Raw genomic sequence first — 25,192 nt, 5'->3', positions numbered from 1 at the left:
ACTATTGGTTATATCTACTACTAGAACATTAATATTGTATAACAGCAAATTCAGTAGATTAACTCATAACATGCCGAAACTCAAAATGTCAGAGACGTCCTTAAGTTCAAATAATGTTACAGGAGATGAATGTGGAGATTGGCTAACATTAGTTTTGTCTTCCTAATTAAGATTTCAGACCCATAAAGAGAATTACTGCTAGATAACGATCACCTGTATTTTCCCCGTCATGGCTAGGCATGTATCAGCAAACTAATAATAAAGCTCGATAAAGCCCTCACTTTACCAAATAAACAGTGTTCCACCAGATCCTGTATGTCAGAAAGTATAGTTTACTGCTGAACTCATTTTAATCATGGTAAAGTAACACAGAAATCGAATAATAACACTTCAATCTCCTCCGGAAGCAAAGACTATAGAATACACAAGACATGTCACTCATATCTTATTGAATGGTTACAAGTGTAACAGTCAATATGGTGAATAAAGCCCCGCCTACTAGCATAGGAGCCAATCATTGATCGATATATGGTGAAAAAAGCCCGCCTTCTAGAACAGGAGCCAATTATTGATGCCTGTAGACTGATGATACTCTGGGGGCAGGGCTCGGACCAGACGTGAGTTTCTGTAGATTTTGTGAGATTTGGACCTTTAGAAATAAAACTAAAGAGACAGCTGAGTTTTATTGGTGATTCCTCAAATGAAATTCAATAGTAAGCTTGGCAAGTAATTTTGGAGAATTTGATGTTTCCACATTCAGACAGAACGCCCAAGCATACTGCCCAAGAGGCGTTTCAAAGATGACCGCCAAGTAAAATGACTTGCCTTAAAGGGGCTTTGTCCGAAGCTCAGATGGTCAAGTTTGAGAAGCTGTCAATCACAATTGTCAATCCTGATGACAGTTTTTTAGCAGTAAATTACTGGCTAAAACAAACTGTTTACAAAAATAAACTGCACCTATTTCAGCTTGATAACAAGTGCCTTCATTGACCAGAACCATCTTTCAAGACATTTTATTGCAAGTGTAATAAATTTTTTTTTATTTGGGCTCAAGTATCGGTCATTAACACGGAGGAGGCGGGGTTTATGACTTGTACTGCAGCCAGCCCCCAAGGGGCGATCTAACGGCCGGGAGCATAACTCAAAACAAGGCGTGTGCCACACTTGATCCATACATACTCATTCACACATTCACTATGGCCAATTTAGCTTATTCAATTCACCTATAGCGCATGTCTTTGAACTGTGGGGGAAACCGGAGCACCCGGAGGAAACATGACACAGGGAGAACAAGCTAACTCCACACAGAAATGCCAACTGACCCAGCCGAGGCTCGAAACAGTGACCTTACTGCTGTGAGGCAACAGTGCTAGCCACCGTGTCACCCCCATTTTTATTTAAAGTACATAATTTTATATGTGATAATTGAATTACTGTATTATTATTATACTTTGCTTATTGTATAATTGTAACAACAGGAACAACAAAACTAAATATTAAAGTAAATACATTAATCTAAAGCCATTTTGTGATTTGTGAAGAAAAACAAACAAACATAAACGATCAAGATAAATATAACTTAATAAAAAGTATTTTATCTCACGCACAATGACTCTTTTTCCCAGAGAGCTTCTGGAAAATTATATTGAGAGGATGAATGCACAATAAAACAAAGAAGAAGTGGCTTGGGGTAAACAAAGCTAAAATGTCCTTAAAATGAATGACCGTTTGTGTCATGAAGAAGAAAAAAAACACCATTCAAAAGACAACAACTGTGAAATGGGCACAGATAACAAGCATTTTCCATGGCAACATCTCGAGTGCTGCCAACACTGGGCTAAATAAGAGAAGGACTTGTGATGGGGCTTGTCATGAGACAGAGGTTAAGCACTTCCTTCAACACAGCCATTATTCTGCAACTGGGGAAACGTGTGAGCCATCCAGAATATGACCATCATTACACGGTGATCAGAAAAAAGACGGATTACATCGTGCTGTTAACTCCGCTCACTGACAAAAGATGAATACTTGTTAAAGGAGTGAAAAGAACCATCTAAATGAAGAGAAGCCCTTTCCAAAGACTCTGAAGAAAGGGTTTTTTTGAGGACACAGACCCAGTTTCATGGTAAAAAGACATTATGTTGTATTTGAGTTAGAAATATAAGATTGCATAGAAGGTAAGGGAACAAAAATATGGTGTAGTACTGTGAAATAAAAAAATGTCTTTTTAATGAGTTGTCATAGTGTTGTTAGTGCAGAACAAATGCCTCTTCTGATCTGGATCATTTTTATTGAGTCTAAAACAAAAAGCATAATCAGTGTATCCTGATTCAGGAATATTAACTCTTATGATCCAGTTCATTTAAGTAAGTCAAAAACCTTTAACATAAGCAGTGTATTTTGATTAATAATAAACAAATGACTCTTCTGAATAGGTTTATTTTAGTAAGTCAAAAATATAAAAATGACCAGTGTATCCTGATTCATGAGTAAATGACTGTTGAGATCCAGTTCGTTAAAGTGAGTCAAAAGACATACAACAAGATACATAAATGAATCACTCTTCTGAGCAGGTTTGATTAAGTGAATCAAAAATGTTTTGAAAATGATCAGTGTATCCTGATTCACAAACAAATGACTCTTATGATCCAGTTCATTTAAGTGAGTCAAAAAAATACAACACAATTCATGAGCAAATGACTTTTTTGGGCGGATTCAATTCAGATCCATATCATTTTAGAGAATCAACAAGTTCAACGTGACTATGAAGATTCACAAACAAATGACTCTTTTAAACAGGTTAATTTTAGTGAGTCAAAAACATAGAAAATGACCACCAGTGTATCCTGATTCATAAATAAATGACTCCTATTATCCAGTTCTTTATTTAATGTAATTATGTGTAATTATGTAATTATACTAAGAAATAAAGGTACAGGAGCTGTCACGGTGGCAGTACCTTTTCAAAAGATACATATTTGTCCCTAAAAAGTCCATAATGGTACCTCAAAATTACTTTTTAGGTACATTTGGGCACTAAAATGCACCTTTGAGGTACCACTGTGGACTCTTTGGGTACAAATATGTATCTTTTGAAAAGGTTCTGCCCCAGTAACAGCTCCTGTACCTTTATTTCTGAGAGTGTATGAAAAAAAAAATCTCAGCCCATTTCTGGCCTAAGTGTGTTTGAGAAGTCGGGGTGAGTAAATGCTATGGCCTGAGAGTTGGCGGTCCAAAGGGAGAGGGTCAGGGAATGCCCAGCATTGAGTGGGTTTCCAGGGCAGACACATGCAGCCCTCCATGACATCATGCTTTCTGGGAAACGAAGCAGACACTGGACTCACTGTCCACACAAAACTCTGTGCGACTGTCTCACTGTGGGATTTCCTGTTTATTTACCCCTCTCTGTGTAAAACACACACCCACATTCACAAGGTAAACAGCATGGCATATTCTCTTAAATACTGACGCAATAGAATCACAGCTCAAACACATGTAAATGCACAAATATAAGGGAGTAAGCTGCAAAAATGCTCAGTTCTACACGTCACTAATGCCTCAAATAATAACCACAGGTATTCAAAGCTAACAATTTAATCCATGTGGGATTAACAATCCAAATAAAAGCTGAATAAATTCAGCCTCCGGCCACACTTGCTCAACCCCAATGCTTTTTTATCACAAAGAAGAGGCTTATGTCAAATGACCTCAGAATTCACAGCTACAGGGCAGGCTGTAGATCCTGCCGATAGGTCTCTAACCCAAACATTAACTGAGAAAACACTAAAGTTTGTGAATGGACAACAATCACCCCCTCTTGCTCACAGAATTCAGAAATCACTCCTTTCCAAGTCTGCTCCAAGTTTTTCTGCATACACTGTAAAAAAGTTGACTCAATATTTGAATCCAAAACTTTTGAGTCGACTCAACTCTAAACCCAAATACCCAAGTACTGAGTCAACTAAAAAAATTCTCTGCAGCAAGTTGCCTTACAGTTACAAGTTGAGTCAATGCTTTTTTTTTTTTTACAGTGTATTGGTGAAAGGAATCCTGCATCATTTCATGCCACGGTATTCTGAATAAATGCTTTATTACATTGAGAATGCGTATGATGAAGTGAAATTATATATTAAATAAATTATAAACCCCTTAAGGGATGATGTATTATGTAATTAAGAAAACTTTAAAATTAAAATTGTAATAGAAAATAAATTATGATATATATTGATAATTATTAGACAAATTCATATTGCAGTTTAAGTCACAAGCGACATGATCCAACTGTTTGTGGTCTGTAAGATTTGTTAAATATTATTTACTTAAAATGTTTTATTTCCAATTTGGTTAACAATAAATTATATTGTTGTATGTATGCCATGCTGTTTAACTTGTGAATGTGTGTGTGTATTTTTGCAGTGGCGTAGTTCTCGTCCAGGGTGTGTGTTTTTGTGGGTGTGTGTTTTACACATAGAGGGGTGAAATCATTAATTTGATTAATTTATTTTCAGCTTAGTCCCTTTATTTACTATGGTCAATTTAGCTCATCCAATTAACTTACAGCACATGTCTTTGGACTGTGGGGGAAGCCGGAGCCCCCAGAGGAAAACCCACACCAACTCGGGGAGAACATTCAATGATGCCCACAATGAAATCAATTAATAATTAAAAAAAAACATTAAAAACTGAAATATTATGAAAAATTTCTGCAATTCCAAATAGTTGCTTTCTATTTTCATACATTTTAAAAATATAATTTATTGTTGCGTTTACAAGAAGTTTCAGCATCATCTTCTTCAGAAATCATTCTGTTGCTCTGGAAATATTTTAAATATTACATAGCATAAAATATATCAACTTAAGTAATAATAATTTAGAAACTTTTCAAATTATATTTTCAAAATCCATAAAAATTGTGCCATTTTTGTGACTGTAGCTTAAAATTAAAATGAGTTTGTGCTCTTTTCATAAGGATGGGGCTACAAATGCCTATGTGTCATCATAGTGGCATTCAAAACAGGACTAACAATATGGGCCCTATCATACACCCGGCGCAGTGTGGTGCAAGGCGTGGCGCAGTAGTCTTTTGGTAGTTTCAGCTTGGCGCAAGAGTCGTTTTGAGGCGTTGTGCTACGCTGTTTAAATTGCAAATGCATTAGCACTCATATGTGCGCCCATAGGCGTTCTGGTCTAAAAAGGAAGGCGTTCTGAGGCGGACCGCTGGCGCGTTGCTATTTTGAGAATCTATAATAGATTTTTCATTAGACCAAAACTAACCCGGTCTAAACTCCGGCGCAGAGTTGCGCCTCGCTTACACACTGCTTAATACGCACAAGAAAGCATTAGGCAAATATCTTTACAGATGAAAAAATGTAAATATTAAGGATATATATATAGGATATAATAAGAATAGATATAGAATATAAATATAAAGGATTAAAATATTACAAAACATTATTTTCTAGCCTACATAAATATGAAAAACCACTGCTTTTATGTCTTCTTCATCTCGGAAGGCTTTTTCAGTTCATTCATAACATTTTGCTTTTGTATAATGTTATTATTATTAGCAATATTATTTATTATATCCATATGTATATTTGTTTTATTAAAAACAAGCTTAGATTTGCCCACCTGTCAGGTTTTAGACCATATAGGGCACAGCATGTGTTTTAGGATATAACTCAGGTTTTTGAGCACATTTTGCTCTTATTATTCATTTATTAGTTTGCTGGAAATTAGAACTGAATTTAGAAATAGTTTTGAAACGAATATTTGCGCTTAACAAACAAAATTATTTATTTATAGACTAATTGATGTCTGTGCGTAAAGGTTTCCCTATCCAAGAGCGAAAGTGATCCATTATCTCTCATTCTCACGCAGTAGATGCTCTGTTTAACAGTTTTCTGTTAAAAAAACTGTTAACAGTTAACTGTTTGCTTGTGAAATGCTCATTTTTTCCACTTAGACTTATTTTGCGTCCTGTAAATAACGAATCCTACGACTCCTAAAGGGAATGGGAGATGAGATTCTATTTTTTTTATTCTCAAAACACACCTATAACTCATTAAGAAAATAAACTCAACCCTTTTAGAACATGCGCCACGGCGCAAGGCAGATTTCCCATCCTTAAATTAGCAAAAACGCGTCCTGACACGCCCTGAAAGCGTTTGCGCCCTGCGTTTTGCGCTCTGCGCATGGACCGTCAAAATAGAGCCCTATATCTGTGAAAATTTGAAAATATCAAAAGAAGTTTCACAGAACAAGAGACTACAGTGTTAGTTTGTGCTCTTGAATAAAGATGTCAGCATGCCTCTTGATTGCTGACATTATCTTCAGGAGATGAAAACTCTAATGGCCTAAGATTGCTTCTCACTCAGGGCTGTTTATGCTAATGAGGGAGAGAACATCACTAATGGGTGGGATTTCCCCCTCTGATGACATGTACAAAGGGAGAATGTCAATCAAAGGCACAATCCTAATTCTATGTTTTTACCCTTAACCCTTCTCCTTGGCACTTGAAACAGAGTGTGAAGGGGAACGGCTTCAAATTTAACCCCCCAAAAATGAGACAGCACTACAACACCTGCACATGTCATAGCGATCTCTTGCTTCATATGAGATCGACAACGGCAACTGCTGTAGTTATTCCAGTTGCGTTATTTTTTTATATTTATCGTGGCCATATTCATCTAAACACATGAAAACAACATTAACATTATACCAGACACTGTGAAAAACTAATTCCCAGCCACTAGAAAATTCTGACAGGGTATCTAAGTGTCACTGAGTGACAGATGTGAAAGTATGTTGTGGGACTGTACGATAAAGCTGCACGATTCTGGCTAAAATGAGAATCATGGTTTTTGGTTAAAAATCAAGATCACAATTTTCTCACAATTCTATAGATGTAAAATAAAGGTTAATATGAACAGGCTATTATTATTGTTATTTCTCAAACATATGGTAAAGCAACAATAATAATATGTGTAGCTCTACTGTTGGTTAAAATGTTAACTTTTGTATAGACTTGAAATGGTGGACTTGAACAGACTTTAAATTTGTCTTGGTCATTATTGCACAGAGATGACATCAGAATACAACTATTCATAATTCTGATGTTGAATTATGTTTGAGATATGCAATCTGTCAATGACAACATTACTAGACCATTTTTTTCTACTGGTAAAATGAGACATTTGTCAATATCAGATTCCCTCTTGCATTATATTAAACATTATATAGGCTAGATGTCAGGGTTCTGCCACTCTGGTCTTGTAAATTCTTGTTTTGGTGGCAGAGCTCGGACACTACCCATGTCTGGTCCGGTTTCTGTCTCTGTGTGCGCGCGCGTCGTCGTGGGTGTACGCAGAGTGTGCGCGCTCCTGCTTGATGCGGCCGCGCGCGAGTTCTGCGTCCCTCAGGCGCGTGCGCTCTTGTACTCGTGTTTGTGTTTTCGTCTGTCTGCAGCGTGGTGTTTCATTCCCAGCGTCTCAGTCTTGTTGGTTTCGGTTTTGGTCGGCGCTGGGATGAAGCATGCACGCTGCGTGTGTGAGCGCACGGTGAGTGTTTTCATTCATCGTGTGCTCGTGTCTTGCATCTGTTGTCAAAGCACGTGGCTCTGTGTTTACATTGTGGTCACGTGCTTTTGTCGTGTGCTTCAGTGTTGTGTTTGTTGTCATGAACATGCGGTTAATGAGTTTTCTCATTGGCTGCATGTTCTTGTCCTGTTATGTGAGCGCATGGCTTGTGTTGTCTCTCTGTGTCATGCGCTCTCCCGTCTATTGTCTTGTCCCACCCTCCTTGTTTACCCATTTTTAGTTAATTATGTTCATCTGTTTTTGTGTTAATTTCCTACAGTTTATAAACCCCTTATGTCTGCTGTCCTGTGCGAGTTTGTCATCATATTTTGTCGATGTTTACCTGTCCTGCTGTGTCCAGCCCTGCCTTGTCGTGCCTGCCCAGTCAAGGTTTGTTTGTTTGTTTGTTTAATTGTTTGTTGTAGTAGTGTTTTCCCCCTCCGGGGTTGTTTATTTTTGCCTTTTATTTTATTTTATTATTAATAAATCCTACTTTACTCTGCGCTTGGGTCCTCGCTCCTTTTTCCCATTACCGGATCGTGACACTAGAGTAGTTCCAGTATACTCATACTGTTAAACATTTATTCTTATGCATAAAACTGTTGTGTTTGCTATGAAAGAAAAACATTAAATGCTTGTCGTAATCATAACTCTAAAACGCGATGTGATAAGATTATTTAAATGATGTTCGTGTTTTCAGTTTCATTTTCATTGCTAAATGTGGTTCATACTTCCCACGCAGCTCCTAAATGATCACTTTGTACCACAAACTGAACGTTATTCACAACTTTATTACCTTTTATTTACACAGCCTATGCAAGTTCTGTTCATCCATCATTCACAGGCGCGCGCATGCCCTCTCTGTGGTAACAGCTCACGGTCAGCTCACATCAAGTGTGATTTCGCGGCCGTGAATACATCATTACATGAAGACAGAAATGACATTTTTGGGTGAATTATACCTTATACATACAGTATGTGACTCTTTCAACACCATTTGGAGGTGTACACATGAGCAATGTATGTAAAATAACGAAGATTTGTGCGGCCGCCTTTGCTTCTCTCCTGAACTTGAAAATATGATTGTCATAACTGTGGAAATGCTGGATTAAGATCACAACCTTTTTTCGATTAATCGTGCAGCTCTACTGTATGAGAGTTATTGTTATGGATTATAGATAGCAAAATTTAGCGTTTTTTTATTTTGGGTTTTTAAAAAGGCATGACAGTAAATCATGAATGTCTATATAAATGTATTAAAACATATGCCTTTTTGTTGTAAAAATTCGCAGTGATGAAAAAAAAAATACTTCTGTGTGCAGCCATGCTGCCGTTCTAGACGATGTATTCTGGCGAATTTTCGTATCCCTTGGTTTCGAAAAAATATCAGAAAAATATCAGTTTCAAGGGCTATCTAGCCCTTCCCCTTAACCCTACGCCTTTAAGCTAAAGAGAATTGGGACACCCCTACCCCTTCACATGAATGGGCAAAACGAGGGGTGAGGAGAATGGGTAACGGGTAGAATTGGGCCTTTCTGTTTTTTTTCTTTTTGTTTTTACAAAGTGTGATTCTAAAAAATAAAATTAATACATTTTTACCATTAGAGGCTGGCTATATTCATACACGGTTGCCACACAACTGTGCGCATACCTCTTATAAAAGGGATTTTTGTCTTTAATGCTCTTCGTTCTAAGGAAAAACATGCAATTCAAATAAAAACCAATACTGCAAAGAAACCTGATCTACACCCCTTGTTACAACATCCGAACACCTTTCAAGCCCAGCATTTTTAAGCGCAGCCCCACTGATCTCAGAGCAGGACCCCCTGTCTGCTTTACATGCAGTCATGGAGCTCTGAAAAGCTTTTATCTGCGTGAGCATCAAGTCCTGCGGGCATCTATAAAGATGGGGGTAAAGTTTCAGTTTCCACAGCTAATTGTGTTGAATGGAATGATGTGGCTGCAGCTCGTGAAGCTCACTAAACCACTTATCAAAGGAACGTTTCCTTAGGGAGCAGCATTGAGACATGCTTTGATGATGACTGCCGTTATAAACCGTCTCCCAAAAATCTCTCTCGGTGGTCTGACAGAAACATCATGTATGGATTACTCGAATTAAACACGTGCATGTGGCAGCGAGAGAGGGGATAATTCAGATGTTATGATGATTAACAGTAACACAAGCATATTATTAGTTAACAGAAGCAGCCATTTTAATAACAGAGCATATGGTAGGCAGTATGAGCAATCCATTTATTATGATATTATATTCAGTTGAGAGCAGAATTATTGGTATAATTATTTTCCAATTGCTGTTTAATGGAGAGAAGATTTTTTCAATATTTTTTAACAAAATAGTTAATAACTATTTTCAAGTTAAAGTTTAAAGACTTAAGGTTAAAAGAAACAAGTCTCTCGAAGCTGTGAAAATTGTCCTTGCTCTGTTAAACATCACTTGCAAAAAATCATAAACATTTCACAGGAGGACAAATAATAGTGTCTATAAATAAAAATAAATATTTATTAGATTTTAAGTAATGTTTCAGTTTAATTCATTATTCACATATTTTGCTGTAAAGTCAACAAATAGTTGAGAGGGTGCTCGCTGCAGAGCCATTTGAGGAGAGCTGAGCTCCAGCGAGGGGGAGCATGATCTGTCGCTCCTCCTCCTTTAAGCTGTTTTAATGCGTACACCAACCCCACCCCTAACCCTACCCCCAGTGACATCACTCGTAGAAGAAGTGCAAAAAAGGTGGAGCTCAAGCCTTTCACCACTTGAAATAGTCAACAAAATTGAATGTAAACACATAAAAATGCACACATTTATTTATACATGTAACACTGGTTATTGGTTATTTGTTACAGATTTCTTCATTATGTAATTGTATATATTTATATGTATATCTAAATGTCTAAATGTATATTTTCATTATGTAATTGTATATGTCCCATCCTTACAGAATATCTTTCAACAACACTGTTGTCAACAACTCTGATATCAGAATATCTTTCAACAACACTAATAATTTATTGTAATAACAATAATTTTTTATAGAATTTTCATACCATACTTTGTAAGACAGTAATTCAGAAAATTGCATTTTAATTTAAATTAAGGATTTTATTTGTATTTATTTAGACAAGTGTTGGCTAAAATGAAAGTTTTAGTCAAAAAAAAAGTATTATTAGCCCCGGGGTATCACAGTGGTGCAGGGGATAGCACGGTTGCCTCACAGCAAGAAGGTCGCTAGTTCGAGCCCAGGCTGTGTCAATTAACATTTCGGTGTGGAGTTTGCATGTTCTCCCCGTGTTCGCATGGGTTTACTCTGGGTGCTTCGGTTTCCCCCACAGTCCAAAGTACGGGTGAATTAAATTAGCTAAATTAGCCATAGTGTATGAAAGAGTGTGTATGGGCATTTCCCAGTGTTGGGTTGCTTTATTACCCTAAAACTACGGCAGATCGCTGAAGAATCTTAACTTTTACTTGGACTACAATTCTGCCATTACACAAACTATAAATCCTGTCATGCACCTCACACACACCTGTTCCTGTTTTACATTGATTACATACACACAGCCAGAGGATCATGATAAACTGATTACATGGACTATAAATACACCACACCTGCACACACACAGTGTTGAGTCTTGTTCTACCTGTAGCATCACAAAGCGTTTCTCTTGATGCTTAACACCTCTCTTTAAGATTATATCTCATTAAGATTATTTTTCTTACTCCATTGGCAACTATTTTTGCTTGTTTAAAGCAAACAATCACTTAATTCTGAGGTGGGTTTTTTTTTCAGAAAACAAGACAAATTCTTCTGCTGTTTCATCTGTCTTGTTTGTATCTTGATTTAATATTTTTGAGATATTTGGATTGAAAACAGGACAAAACTTCTAAGTTAGCTTTTATTTAATTATTATTATTATTATAACAGCTCAGGGATGTTTAAGGACATGTTTGCACTTTTTTATCCGATTCATCAATTAATCATAAAAAAACAAATCGACAGATTAATCAGTTATTAAAAGAATCGTTAGTTGCAGCCCTATAACAGACCAAATAGAAAATCACAGCTTACCAGTTTCTGAAAGAGGTCGCCCACACATTGGCGGTTGCTCCACTGTTGCACTCTGGGTAACAGACCATCATAAAAGTCTTTGTGTATCTCATGGAGCTCAGGCACATTGAAGAAAATGGTTTCTATCTGCTGGAGGGTTAGCATGGGCTGAGAGGTGGTGGCAGCAGCTTTCAGGGGCTTCATGGGCTGTGAAGAAAAACAAGGGGTCAAAGAGGGTCCATCTGGAGAGTGATCTGCAAACCTCAGCAGTATTAGAACATTGACCTCTGACCCTTATTAGTGAGAAACCTGGCAGTAAAACAGACGCAGGAAAACTGCATTACTCACCACTAAGAGCGCCTCCAAGTGGCTGAGATAGGCCTCTTCACTGGCCAGGATCCCAGATAACACCCATTTCCTCATCTCCAGGCCTTTTTCCGCATCTAGTTCCGACTGGGAATGTCCAGAGTGAGAGATTGAAGAAAAGCACAAACGCATTTAGGGTTCAGCCAAAAACACACATGCCGTACCAGACTATAGGAATTTCCTCAGCAGGGTAAATCCTTGTAAAACCTCAAATCCGCTCATGTACAGCTTTACAGATGTCAGCTATGGACAACATAATCCTATATGCTGATATGAGACAACCCAAAGAATAAAGATAAGAGATACAGGGGTCAAAAGTTCAGATCGTACACAAGTTTACATGGAAGCATAAATATTAAAGGGCTCTTAAAAGCTGAAGTAGAAAAAACCCATAAATGAAAATGAGCTCTTTCACTCACCCTCATTTCATTTCCATCATTATCTTCAGTAGAACATTAGATTCAATTAGATGCTTAATTAGATGAAGATTGATAGCTGATGAATCTTGGTGATTCATAAAATGCAACTTAATAGCTTAAAGCACTTTGAGATTCAATAGAACAAAACAATTAAACATATACTGTACATATAAAGACAAAACATAATTAATGCCTGTGTTCATTTTGTTTTGTCGGTTTTGCCATCCACCAAATAATGTGTATGTTTAAAATAACTTTTGGTGTCAAACAACCGATCAAAGCTAGTATCTTACTGATTTAGTAGACTCTGGGGACCCCGATGAAGGAGTCTCTCTAATGCTTCGGCCCTTCGGGTGAAGGCGAGGAGAGAACAGAGGGTCGTCAGAGTAGGACACAATGTCAGACTGCAAACGCTGGTCATCCCCGCGATCGCCATCGTAAACATAAGCTGGAGGTGGAGTCCCACTAAACGGGATGTCTGCAAATGAAGAATACAGAGAGGTCAGGGTGTCATACTTGACTAAGAAGTGTAATATCGGCTCGTTAAAGCAATAGTACACCCAAAAAGAAAAATTCTGTTTACTCATTCTCAGAAGTTTATTTCTTCTGTTGAACACAAACGAAGATTTTCAGAGTGAGTTTCATAGTATTTTGGTTCCTATTGTGGATGTCAATAGCTGGTGATTTCCAACATTCTTCAAAATATCTTCTTTTGTGTTCAACAACAGTGGACGATTTATAAATAATTACACTTTTTTTTTATTTTTGGTCCATTTTTCAGGGTTCAAAATGAGCCAAAATTAACAACAAATAGTATTTACATACTGCTCACTTTGTGAGAAAATACTATTGAAAAACCATGATTGCAATGTTTATATCTATGCTAAATCTCAGATAGTCAGAGATGTAATTTATATTTTGGTTAAAATAATGGTGTCTGGAAAGCAGCAAGTTCAGAAACTGAAGTTAATGACCACGATTTTAGAAAAGATTTGCTTTTAATGTGTGATATGAATATAAAGTGTTCATAAATAACTATCGAGAATTCAAATGAGTCTAGTTTTGTATCTAGAAACAGTATTGCATGTCACAACTTAATAAGCGGATAGGATTTTATTAGCTTTTAAATAACATCAACAGCTCATTTGATTTACAATTAAATCAATTTCAATATAATATTAATGCTACTTTTATTTTTATTCCCTGAAAGTGGCAAACATCCCAAAACAGGTCAAGCTTTCCATCTTAAATGCCTGAAATAGTCAATGCATCCGTCAGTTCAGCAGTCTCGTTTATCTTTTATCTCTAAATGTAATTTAAACAGAGGACTGAAACCTTAGCCAGAAAGACTCATCACTGCCTGAGCTTTCTGCTTTTTTGCAATAAAGATTTTGATGTGTAATTGAAAGCAACAGTGAAAGTCTGCTAAGCGAAGACAACCGAAGCCTTTAGGAATTCATCACCCATTTCCAATTTAATCTTGGAAACGTTATCTGCCATCTCTCTAAATCACAGCCTCAATTAAGCCTCCTGTTCATCATTAATGCATGACGCCACAGCTAAATTATGCAAAATGTGTGTAGTAAAATGCAGAGATTGTATTGTAATTTTTCTCCTCTGACAATGAAGATGGATTGGATGTTATCGTTTACGCTTTATTATTTATATTATGTCACTAGAACAAATTCTGACCCTACCATCTGAATATCGCAGCAGAAATCAAGACTCATCAGGCCAGGCAACGTTTTTCCAATGTTCTATTGTCCAATTTTGGTGAGCCTGTGTAAATTATAACCTCAGTTTCCTGTTCTCTGCTGACAGGAGTGGTACCCGGTGTGGTCTTCTGCTGCTGTAGCCCATCTGCTTCAAGGTTTAATGTGTTGTGCATTTAGAGATGCTCTTCTGCATACTTCAGTTGTAACAAGTGGTTATTTGAGATACTCTTGCCATTCTATCAGCTCAAACCAGCCATTCTCCTCTGACCTCTGGCATCAACAAGGCATTTGTGCCCACAGAACTGCCGCTCACTGGATATTTTCTCCTTTTCTGACTATTCTCTTTAAAGATCGTCTTAATCATGTCTACATCCCTAAATGCATCGAGTTGCTGCCATGTGATTGGCTGGTTAGAAATTTGCGTAACGAGTGGTTGGACAGGTGTACCTAATAAAGTGGCTGGTGAGTGTATGTTACATGTATGTAAAAAACTGTTAAACTAACTTTAACTAGCAATCTGGTGATTTAGTACTGTAAAGTAGAGGTGATGTGAATTAGAATAACCAGTATCAAGTCATTGTTGCGTATGTGATAAATACATAGATCTACAGCATCAAATGAGGGCTAAAAGTCAATCATAATGCTTTATTTTATGGGAAAAAATAAATAAATAAATAAATCGGTCCCACTTTATATTAAGTGTTCTTAACTACTATGTACTTACATAAAAAATAAATACAATGTACTTACTGTGTTTATAATGTATTTAAGAACACTTGTGGTGCTTTTGAGTGGGGATAGAGGTTGGGTTATGGACAGGTTTGGTGGTATGGGTAGGTTTAAGGGTAGGTTAAGGTGTAAGGGATGGTCAACAGTGTATTAACAAATGTAATTACAAAAGTTAACTACACATGTAATTGCATACATGTATTTAATCAAGCATAAGTACACAGTAAATACATGTATTTACACAATAAGTACATTGTAACAAACAATCAATTCCTGTGTAAGTACATATTAGTTAAGGCCACTTAATATAAAGTGGGACCAAAAAATCTATTTAATTGCCTTTGTTTGAAAGCACAAATTTTTTTTGCAACTTGAGCCAACATTTTCCTCATTTGACCTGCTTGCTATTGTGACAGAGTTCATATATATCCCACACCTCCAGGGAATCGCACTCATCCTAACCAAAAGAAACAGTTTAATGGGGGAAGTCGAGTCACGTCTTTATTATTCCTCCAGCCTGACACAATGAACTAATGAACAATGAAAGACCAGAGGACTCCAATAGTGCCTCTGTCCTGACGGGGACCCTCTTTTACTGGCAGTGAAAGGATGATATGAAATTTAGAAATGCTGGCGGAAATCTGAAACCGAAGTCAAAGCAGTCCATTTAGGAGCACCCCGACAAGACCCCATTTAGCAGAAACTAATACCTCTTAATCACTCCAACAGCAATGAATAATTCAACACCATTGTTCTTGTTTTAATTACCATTGATGAGGATTAAGGACTACATGGATGAATAGCCGCATTAGTGATGCCATTTTAATATAGAGCATGTTCAGATTTAAAAATGAGCAGCAGCTGCTGAGATGAAGGCAGGCAAATGCACTTTTCACATAAAACATATGTATAAAATGTATAAAACAACTGTACTTATGCAAATGGTTTATGAAAAATTTAAAAGTCTGCTTTTTAGTTCAATGCAAGGAGCACATATGCTGGGTTCACACCAAATGCAAATTTAAGTATTCACGCTAGGAGATTACATACAAAGTCAATGCGCAAATGAGCGAAAAGAGGCAAATTTTCACATGGTGACACGAATGATGTGGATTACGTTTGTTACAAACATGTCAAATTCACCTCAATTGCATTCTCCGAGCAAGTTCAAGTAATTTAATCAAGTGAAAATTTCAAGTGAGACAAAAAACATGCAAATAAACTAGCTTTGACACTAATATGAATCTAGCATATTATAGGCTCAGTTCTCGGGATTCGCCATTAACAGGTATGTTTATCAAAGCAAATTGTAACTTTTTGTTTTATATATTTTATACTCTAATGTGACATCAAAATATAATAAGAGTACTATAGTTCAGAACAATAGGTCAATATAAAACATCCCATGTTATCAGAATTTACTCTAAAAAAAAATAACTCAAGAGGTCTGTTATCACTACATAGATTAATGCATTGTTGTAACTTAAAAAATACTAAACTACTGATAAGATGAAAATTTTTAAGTAGCCAGTATAATTTTATTAGGTTTTATTATTATGTTTTTCCAAAACAGGAAAATTACATCAACTAATGTGGCTAAATAAAAGGTAAATATCTGTCAATTTGTTTAAAACAATATGTAACTTGTAGCGACCCAAAGAAATTGGGTTGATAACTCAATTTTTCCACCTTAATAAAGTTGTTTTGTATTTTCAAGTCCACACATTGATGTTTTTTATTTTTCATAGGGTTTTAGGGACAGTACATGCTTTTGGTTTGTAAAACAATGAAAATCTGTGGTGTAAAACAAATAAAAAATTACTAGAAAACAAAAATGTTAAATGTATTTCTTACAAGCAACTAAATGTACAGTAAACAGTCAATTTTAAAACAAACAAAAGATTAAACAATTTCAGCTATTTAATTTAAGGTTCTAAACTTAAAAACTTGCATGTAAATAAGTACTTAACACTGAATTTGTTTGAAATTTTAATAAAAAAAAATAAAAAAATTTCAGTACTTGACTTAAACAATGGAGTTTATGCTATGTAAAAATGCCTTTGATTATTGAGTAAAAGGTAATTTTGCTTTTGGTCATTTTAATAAGTGTGTTGTCTGAAATTAATTTTATTACATGTTGTCGTAACTTGAATTTATTGATACAAACTGTTGCGTTATTTTTGTACTATACTTAATATGTATGTGTATTTATTACTTTATTTATCACTTTGGAAAAACAATAAAGTTAACTTGATTGATTTGTGTTGGGATCACAAGAAGAAGAAAAAAACCTAGGATTTGTTGCAGTATGCAAGGAGAGAGAATAGGACCTACAACTTTGATTCCAAGTGCTCTGGTATAAGGTTAGATTAGTAGATGTTAGTTAATTTAACATGAACAAAAAATGAACAATACTGAATAATACAGCATACAAAAAATATTCATCAAGAAATAGTTTACATCAAATGATGGTTAACATTAGTTAATGCACTGTGAGTTAATAAGAACTAACAAAGAATGTTAACAAAGTTGAATAAATACTGTATTAAATATAATGCTCCTTGCTTGTTTACTTTAGTAAATACATTAACCTACAGAAATTTTCAAAAGTGTCACCATTTATCATTTTGCCAAATAAATACTGTAATTGATTATATTCTAATCTGAAATTCTAAAGACACATTATCAGTAGTTCATAGAATAAAACACAAATTAACATTGTACTCAAATAATGTACCTTTAATGACAAATCCAGAGAACTCATAGGCTCTCTTATTTTTTCCAGAGTATCAAAATTATCCAGGAAAAATTACACCGTCACTCTGTACTGTACATCAGTTGTGATTCAGAGACTGCAGTGATTTGAGACATGATGAATCCTCGTAGACTGTCCTGACAATTGTGAGTTATCTCTTTCTCTCTGTCTGTATTTGTAGAGTAAGTCGTTTAAAGCCCGTCATTCATTTCCTGCAGTCTGTGAACAGCTCAGCACTGGTGAGACGTCCAGACGCAAGCGTATCGACTATGTGTCTGTCTTATCTGCTGTGCTGATCAGCTCAACGCAGACAAAGTCTGATGCTATATACAGCTCTGTGGACATACACAAGACACACACACACACACACACACACACACACACACACACACACACACACACACACACACACACACACACACACACACACACACACGTGGGGTCTTGATAGATTGATCCCCCACAGCTCTTGCTCTGTGCATTTAAACTTGTAATGTTAATTCATTTTCAATAGTCAGAACAAATGTAATAACAGAGCAAATTAAATTTGTGGATTTAAAATGTTATTAAGCATCAATAACTTTTTTTCGCTTTGAGTATTATAAACTCTAGATGATAAACAGTAAAGACCAAAGTGTATTTTTTCCAAAGATATCTAAACAGAGAACGTAAACCAAATGATTCAGCAGCTGTTACTGTTTTAGTTTGGGAAGGCCATTTTTGAGAAAATGCCTGACAGTGAGGGAGAGAAGAACACAGATATAGTCTCAGCAAACTTTTTGCAGAAATCTTGTTTTGCATGCTATCTGCATTAAATTTGAATTATAAAGCCATAGGCAAATCTCTTCTAGATTACATAAATGATTTCATGTGTTTGTATATGGAAAAAATAATAAAAATAATAATAAAAAAAGGTAAAAAGTGGTAAAACTCTTTTGGACCATAGCAAAGCGCAAAGTGTCATCTTTCCAAAGATATCTTATTTGTTTTTGTAGCTCGCTGGGGTCAAGAACTGTTACTTTTTAAAATTAGGTAGGCGTTAATCCCTATAATTGAGTGCTGGCTAACAGGTTAAATGGTGATATTAATAGCATGAATATTACAAAATATTAAAGCAATATTGTTTTATCCAGAAAATAAGTTAAAATAAAAACCAAATAAAACACTTAAATCCACTTAAAACTCCAATACAATTAATGCAAGCAAAACATGCTGAACACTAAACGTATATTTAAACTGGGGTCAAGGTCGAGAGACAAATTTGTATTTGAAAAGAATAGCTTAGTTTCCACTTTAAATGAACTTACTAATGTTAAAAGTTTTTAATTTGTGAATGACACTTTAATTTCTGTTCATTAAATCATCATGTAAGATTATGATGACTGTTTAATCCGTCTTGTGAAAAGGGTCCATTAAAACATGGAGGGAACATAAATGAATAAATAAATGTCTACATTTTTTGGTAAATTACTGTATTGCATTATTTTTGTCATTCACCAATGTATTGAAGTACTAATGTCTGCACAACATATACTTTCTTAAGAAAACAAAAAACAAAACAACCATAAGCACGAGCACACACACATAAAAAACAACAACCATATACTCATGTGAATGAGAAAGTCATATGATGACCCAAAGCTCATCACAAACAACTTTTCTCACAAGCAAAGGAGCAAACAAATAGAAGGCGCTCAGTGTCATTCACATAACTACTAAACACCATTATGGTAACACACATAAAATTAAAGTAATGCAATAAATCTTATTTATCAACATTAGGTGTAACAAAAATCTTGAATACGCTTAAAGGGTCACGAAACACCAAAACACATTTTTTGAGCTGTTGACAGTCGTATATGTGTCCCACACTGCTAAAAACACTATTAGGACACCTATATTTCACTAAAAAGTGTAAATTGGTTGTTTTTGCGTTATTTCAAGCAAATTCGTACTTCCTGTTTGAAACGAATTTTTGAAGCTGCGTCACGGTCATGACATAATACCGTTGTATTCCAGCGTGCAGACTGGGCGTCTGTGCCAGAGTGAGTCTTATTACGTCTTACAGTGTGTTGCATTAATGCATGAGTAAGGCTTGGTTCAAACCAATCAGCGCGCTCTATTGTGCAACTTCATTAATATTCATTAGTGTCACCGTGTTTACGCCACAGAGACGCCACGTTGTGTTGGCAAAACAAGCGTGAAGTGTAGCTTTTATAGTTTGCTGCCATTAAGTTTCGTTTTCATTTTTCTCTCTGTGAGAGCTCAGCTGGAGTCACGTGTGGATTAACAGTGTACGCGACGCTCGACAACAATAACTTACGTGTCTAAGGAGGAACATTGTTTACCTGAGAGCTGTTCTCATCTGCAAACACTGAAATCCGGATTCGCTTGTAACGTTAGTCTTCTCTTCATAAAGACGCGGCTCTAGTTGCTGGTGATTGTCCTGTCTCTACAGATTTGGTAAGTGAGCCACCAGTGCTCTTTGTTTATTCAGTTTGTTTGTATCGAATTAAGTTAACTATTGCACTGAGTGCAAACATAGCACCGCATTTTGTGACCGGAATAACACACGCGGCTTTCTGACGCTACTTGCCGTGTGCATCTAAGTTTCCGGGAAATGCAGAGTTTTTTTTTCTCTCATTCGCCGTGCGGTATCAAACATTGCATGAAAAATACACGCTTAGAGCAGATCCTCGAATCAAATATCGCGTTTGTCGCGAGGGGCATGAATGAATTCCCTGAATGAAAGAGCCAAACTGCAGTTAAAGTCCAACATTTAATAATTTGGCAAATAATTCGACTACAGATGTCCATGTAGGTTAAACACCATCACTTTCTCATGTGTGTGTATTTTGACTGAAACTCGCGCGTGCCCAAATAGACACTCCCACACCATCCCACTTTAGTTCCTCCGACACTCCCCCCTAAACAGAGCTGGACACGCCCACTTTTCTGACTTTTTCCAAAGTAGAGGTGTGAAAACACCCTGCTGAAACGAGGGGGTTTCATGGCCCTTTAAATCAAGAGAAAAAAAGAAAAAAAAAATTATGTTAAAAAAACTCTGGAAAAGTGAATTCACTGTTATTCACCATATACAGTTGAAGTCAGAATTATTAGCTTCCCTGAATTATTAGCCCCCGTTTATAACGGTTAATACATTTCTAAACATTATAGTTTTCACTTCAACTTCAACTATAAGGACTGCCCGATGGCCCGGGTGAGAAATACCCGGGGCAGTTGACGGGACCGTTACTGGCCCAATCAGGACAGTGCTGCCTTTTTATAAAAGTGTAAATAAATAATACAGTCTTAGAATCAAGAAACACTTTTAAGCCTTTAAATGCTACTGTTACATTCAACTGCAGAACAGGAGTTACATGTGTGCGTTTGTTTGTATGTGGGTGTGTTACAGGTACGAACAGCATTGGAGGATCCGCATTTCGCGCTGATGGTGTTGCTGGCGCTGGGTTTGCACCACTAAATGCTGGTCGGCGCAGAGTTTAAAAAGCCAGCACAAACTGCCATGGCGATCTCTCTCTCTCTTTCTCTCACGCGCGCGCTTTCACTCTCACACTTTCTGTGGGTCTCTGTGAGGACAGTCTCTCTTTGTGAGGACTAGTCTGAGAAAATATGTTTTAATTTTGTTTGTGATTTAATGCTCTTATCTAAAGTCTTTGAGATTGCAAATTGCTTGTGAACTCCTCTAGTTAACTCATACCTGTTTGAGTGACACTAACTTCTCTGTGATGTCGTAAACACCATATTGCTTTTTTTGGTTCCTCTTATCTTATTGGATGTTGTGAGGACGTTGTTTTTGTCCATAACTTTATAACAACCAATACAGCTAGGGGACTTATGAGGCTAAGGTCTTGGAAGCAGACATTTATGTGGGTACAACACTACGAATAAAATGAAGCGAGGTTTGCCATCAGTTTAGCAAAGCTGCCACCTTTTGTTAAATAATTTAGAACTACAATAAAATACCAGCAAATTTTCCATACTGCTCTTTGAATTTCATAACACGTTTAACATTTTTTAAATATTTAAATTAAAAATTTACAGATGTTATTTTTGACACATATTTAAAATATGTTTAGAAATAGCTATTAACTTTTGCTTATTTATTTATTTATTTATTTATTTTTGGTGGGGCCAGTGAAAATTTTGGGAGGCAAGAAAAAATCTGATCCACTGGTCAGATAGTCTGGTTTGGTCTGAACCACTCAAAAAAATCCTTAGCGTTGAAACCTGGGTTGTAAAGAAATATGAAGAAGCCTTGAATTTTCACATCTAGTTTTTACTTCATGACACCAATGAGACAGAGCTGTCCACTCACGGCCATCCAAATCAACAGTGCAAAACAACCACTTACAGTACATCCAGAAACACTGTGATTTACACAAATTCCCTAAAAGACAATAAAAGTATTGATGGAAAATTGGAAAGAGAGTTCCACAGCAAAACACCAAGGATCCCATTTTCAATTTATTTATATAAGGCTTATAGAGGATGTGTGTATGAGGACGTTAGTATTGGACAAAAATGTAAGCCACTCAAATCCCTTCAGTAAGAGAGAAACAGGAAAAAGAGGACTCCGAAAACCCAGAGACAGCCCTGCTGAGTTGCCTGGCATGAAGCCTGGTTAAAACGACAGAATAATAGACAGAGGCTGAACAAATAAAGAGGTAGAGGATTACAGAGCGTGATGGAGAGGTCTGGATTTTGAAGGAAGAGCCGTGCCAAAGGGCAGCGCGTGTTACTTTGAGATTAGCAACTAGCATTGAGCTTATGAGCAAAACAATTCCTGTGGCTAACACCAAGGCCGCATGGATGGTAAAAATGGGATATGTTTCATACCGAGACATCCATACAAATATCCTGATGTCATTTCCTGCATGAAAGAAACAAGCGTTCAAAAGCTTTTTCATTAAGTCACTGAGACTTTTTCTTGAAGGAGAAAAAACAGCCACAGTTTTCACACTGTATTAAGCGATGCACCCCTTTCATATAGTGGTAAAAATAAGGAATGTTTAAATCAAATAAGCATGTAAGAATCATCATACAACACTAAAGACTGGAGTAAATAGAAAAAAGTATAATTACTTTACTTTGTTACTTTGCATCAAAAGTAATTTCTCAAAATATTAGTTTTTCTACATATTTTATAGTTTTTGCCGCAACTGTGGACATACGGTTTAAAATGGTTTGCAAGCAGATGGCAACATTGTCCAACAATCCCACAATCGCTGCACACAAATTTTTGAAAACATCAAAAGATGTACACTAGGCCTGTAACTGTAACTGATGATGTCATTTTGTAAAGAATCACTAATTGCCTTTGCACACACATTTCTGTGTGTTAAACTACTCCACATGCACAGGATATCAATATTAGACCTGGTAGTAAATATATTTAATTGGTAATGTTATATGTAATATGTTATATGTAAATTTATAAAAAAATTTATTATGATATAAATAAATAAACAAATAAATACAGTATATTTAACAATATGTTATAAATAAATACAAAATATAACTTAAAAAAATACAGCATATAATTAATATTATGTAATAAATAACTAAATAAATGCATTTTAATTAATAATATGTAATAAACAAATGAATACAGTATATAATTAATGATATGTAATAAATAAATTTATAAATACAGTATATAATTATTCATATATAATAAATAAATAAACAAATATATCAATACAATATATAATAATAATCTGTGATAAATAAATGAATAAATACAATATATCAATATATATAATCTATATATATATATATATATATATATATATATATATATATATATATATATATATATATATATATATATAAACAAATATACAGTGTATAATTAATAATATGTAATAAATAAAAACAGTATATAATTAATAATGTGTAATAAATACACAAATAAATACAGTATATAATTAATAATATATAATAAATAAATAAACAAACAAATAAATACAGTATATAATTAATAATCTTTAATAAATAAATAAATAAAAATAGTATATAACTACTAATATGTAATAAATAAATAAATACAATATATAATTAATAATATGTAATAAATAAAAACAATATATGATTAATAATAGGTAATAAAAACATGAACAAATAAACACAGTGTATAATTAATAATATGTAATAAATAAATACAGTATATAATTAATAATATGTTATAAATAAATAAATAAATAAATAAATACAGTCTATAATTAATAATGTGTAATAAATGCATAAACAAATACAGTATATAATTAATAATATATAATAAATAAATAAACAAACAAATAAATACAGTATATAATTAATAATCTTAAATAAATAAATAAATAAAAATAGTATATAACTACTAATATGTAATAAATAAATAAATACAATATATAATTAATAATATGTAATAAATAAAAACAATATATGATTAATAATAGGTAATAAAAACATGAACAAATAAACACAGTGTATAATTAATAATATGTAATAAATAAATACAGTATATAATTAATAATATGTTATAAATAAATAAATAAATAAATAAATAAATACAGTCTATAATTAATAATGTGTAATAAATGCATAAACAAATACAGTATATAATTAATAATATATAATAAATAAATAAACAAACAAATAAATACAGTATATAATTAATAATCTGTAATAAATAAATGAATAAAAACAGTATATAACTAATAATATGTAATAAATACATAAATACAATATATGATTAATAATATGTAATAAATACATGGACAAATAAACAGTGTATAATTAATAATATGTAATAAATAAATACAGTATACAATTAATAATATGTTATAAATAAATAAATACAGTATATAATTAATAATGTGTAATAAATACATAAACAAATACAGTATATAATAAATAATATATAATAAATACATAAACAAATAAATACAGAGTATAATTAATAATATGTAATAAATAAATACAGTATATAATTAATAATGTTATAAATACATAAACAAATACATACAGTGTATAATCAATAAAATGTTATAAATAAATAAATACAGTATATAATTAATAATGTGTAATAAATACATAAATAAATACAGTATATAATTAATAATGTGTAATAAGTACATAAATAAATAAATATAGTATATAATTAATAATATGTAATAAAATAAATAAGTAAATAAGCAAATACTAAACAATTAAAGAAACAAACAAAGAAACAAACAAACAAACAAATAAATAAATAAATAAATAAATAAATAAATAAATAAATAAATAAATAAATGTTTATTTACTGTATGGTGTTTGAACCATAAATTTGCTTATGTTTTAATGTACCTGAATCAAAAAGGACTTTAATACAGAGGCCTGTGGCTCTTAATTTTATTTCATTCACCTTTTGTCAAATGATGCTCACTGTTCATAACTTGGAATATCAATAGCATCTGTGTTAAATCTATAGTCATTTAATCCAAAATTAAATTCAAATAAAAAACTGAAATGAATCAAGTCTGAATAAAGTCACAAATTTTACTCAAACACTTTTATAACA

The 25,192-nt window shown here is 34.3% G+C and overlaps 1 protein-coding gene across 3 annotated transcripts in view; it reads right to left on the bottom strand.

The window, feature by feature from the left end:
• The window catches only part of si:dkey-91m11.5, a 95,368-nt gene that overhangs the window by 37,014 nt on the left and 33,162 nt on the right, over window positions 1-25,192 (bottom strand). For 2 of the 3 annotated variants that reach the window (XM_005167174.6, XM_073909592.1), the window contains exons 3-5: window positions 12,720-12,904; window positions 11,990-12,094; window positions 11,663-11,848 (exon numbers count right to left, since the gene is read on the bottom strand). In XM_005167174.6, coding sequence (XP_005167231.1) covers window positions 11,663-11,848; window positions 11,990-12,094; window positions 12,720-12,904 — 476 coding nt within the window. The remainder of the gene's footprint in view (window positions 1-11,662; window positions 11,849-11,989; window positions 12,095-12,719; window positions 12,905-25,192) is intronic. The other variant, NM_001123253.1, reaches the window with a different exon arrangement.

Source organism: Danio rerio, chromosome 8 (genome assembly GCF_049306965.1).
Source record: "Danio rerio strain Tuebingen ecotype United States chromosome 8, GRCz12tu, whole genome shotgun sequence".
Classification (NCBI taxonomy): domain Eukaryota; kingdom Metazoa; phylum Chordata; class Actinopteri; order Cypriniformes; family Danionidae; genus Danio; species Danio rerio.
Note: the sequence above shows the minus strand (reverse complement) of the source record. Positions and strands in the feature narration are given on the sequence as shown.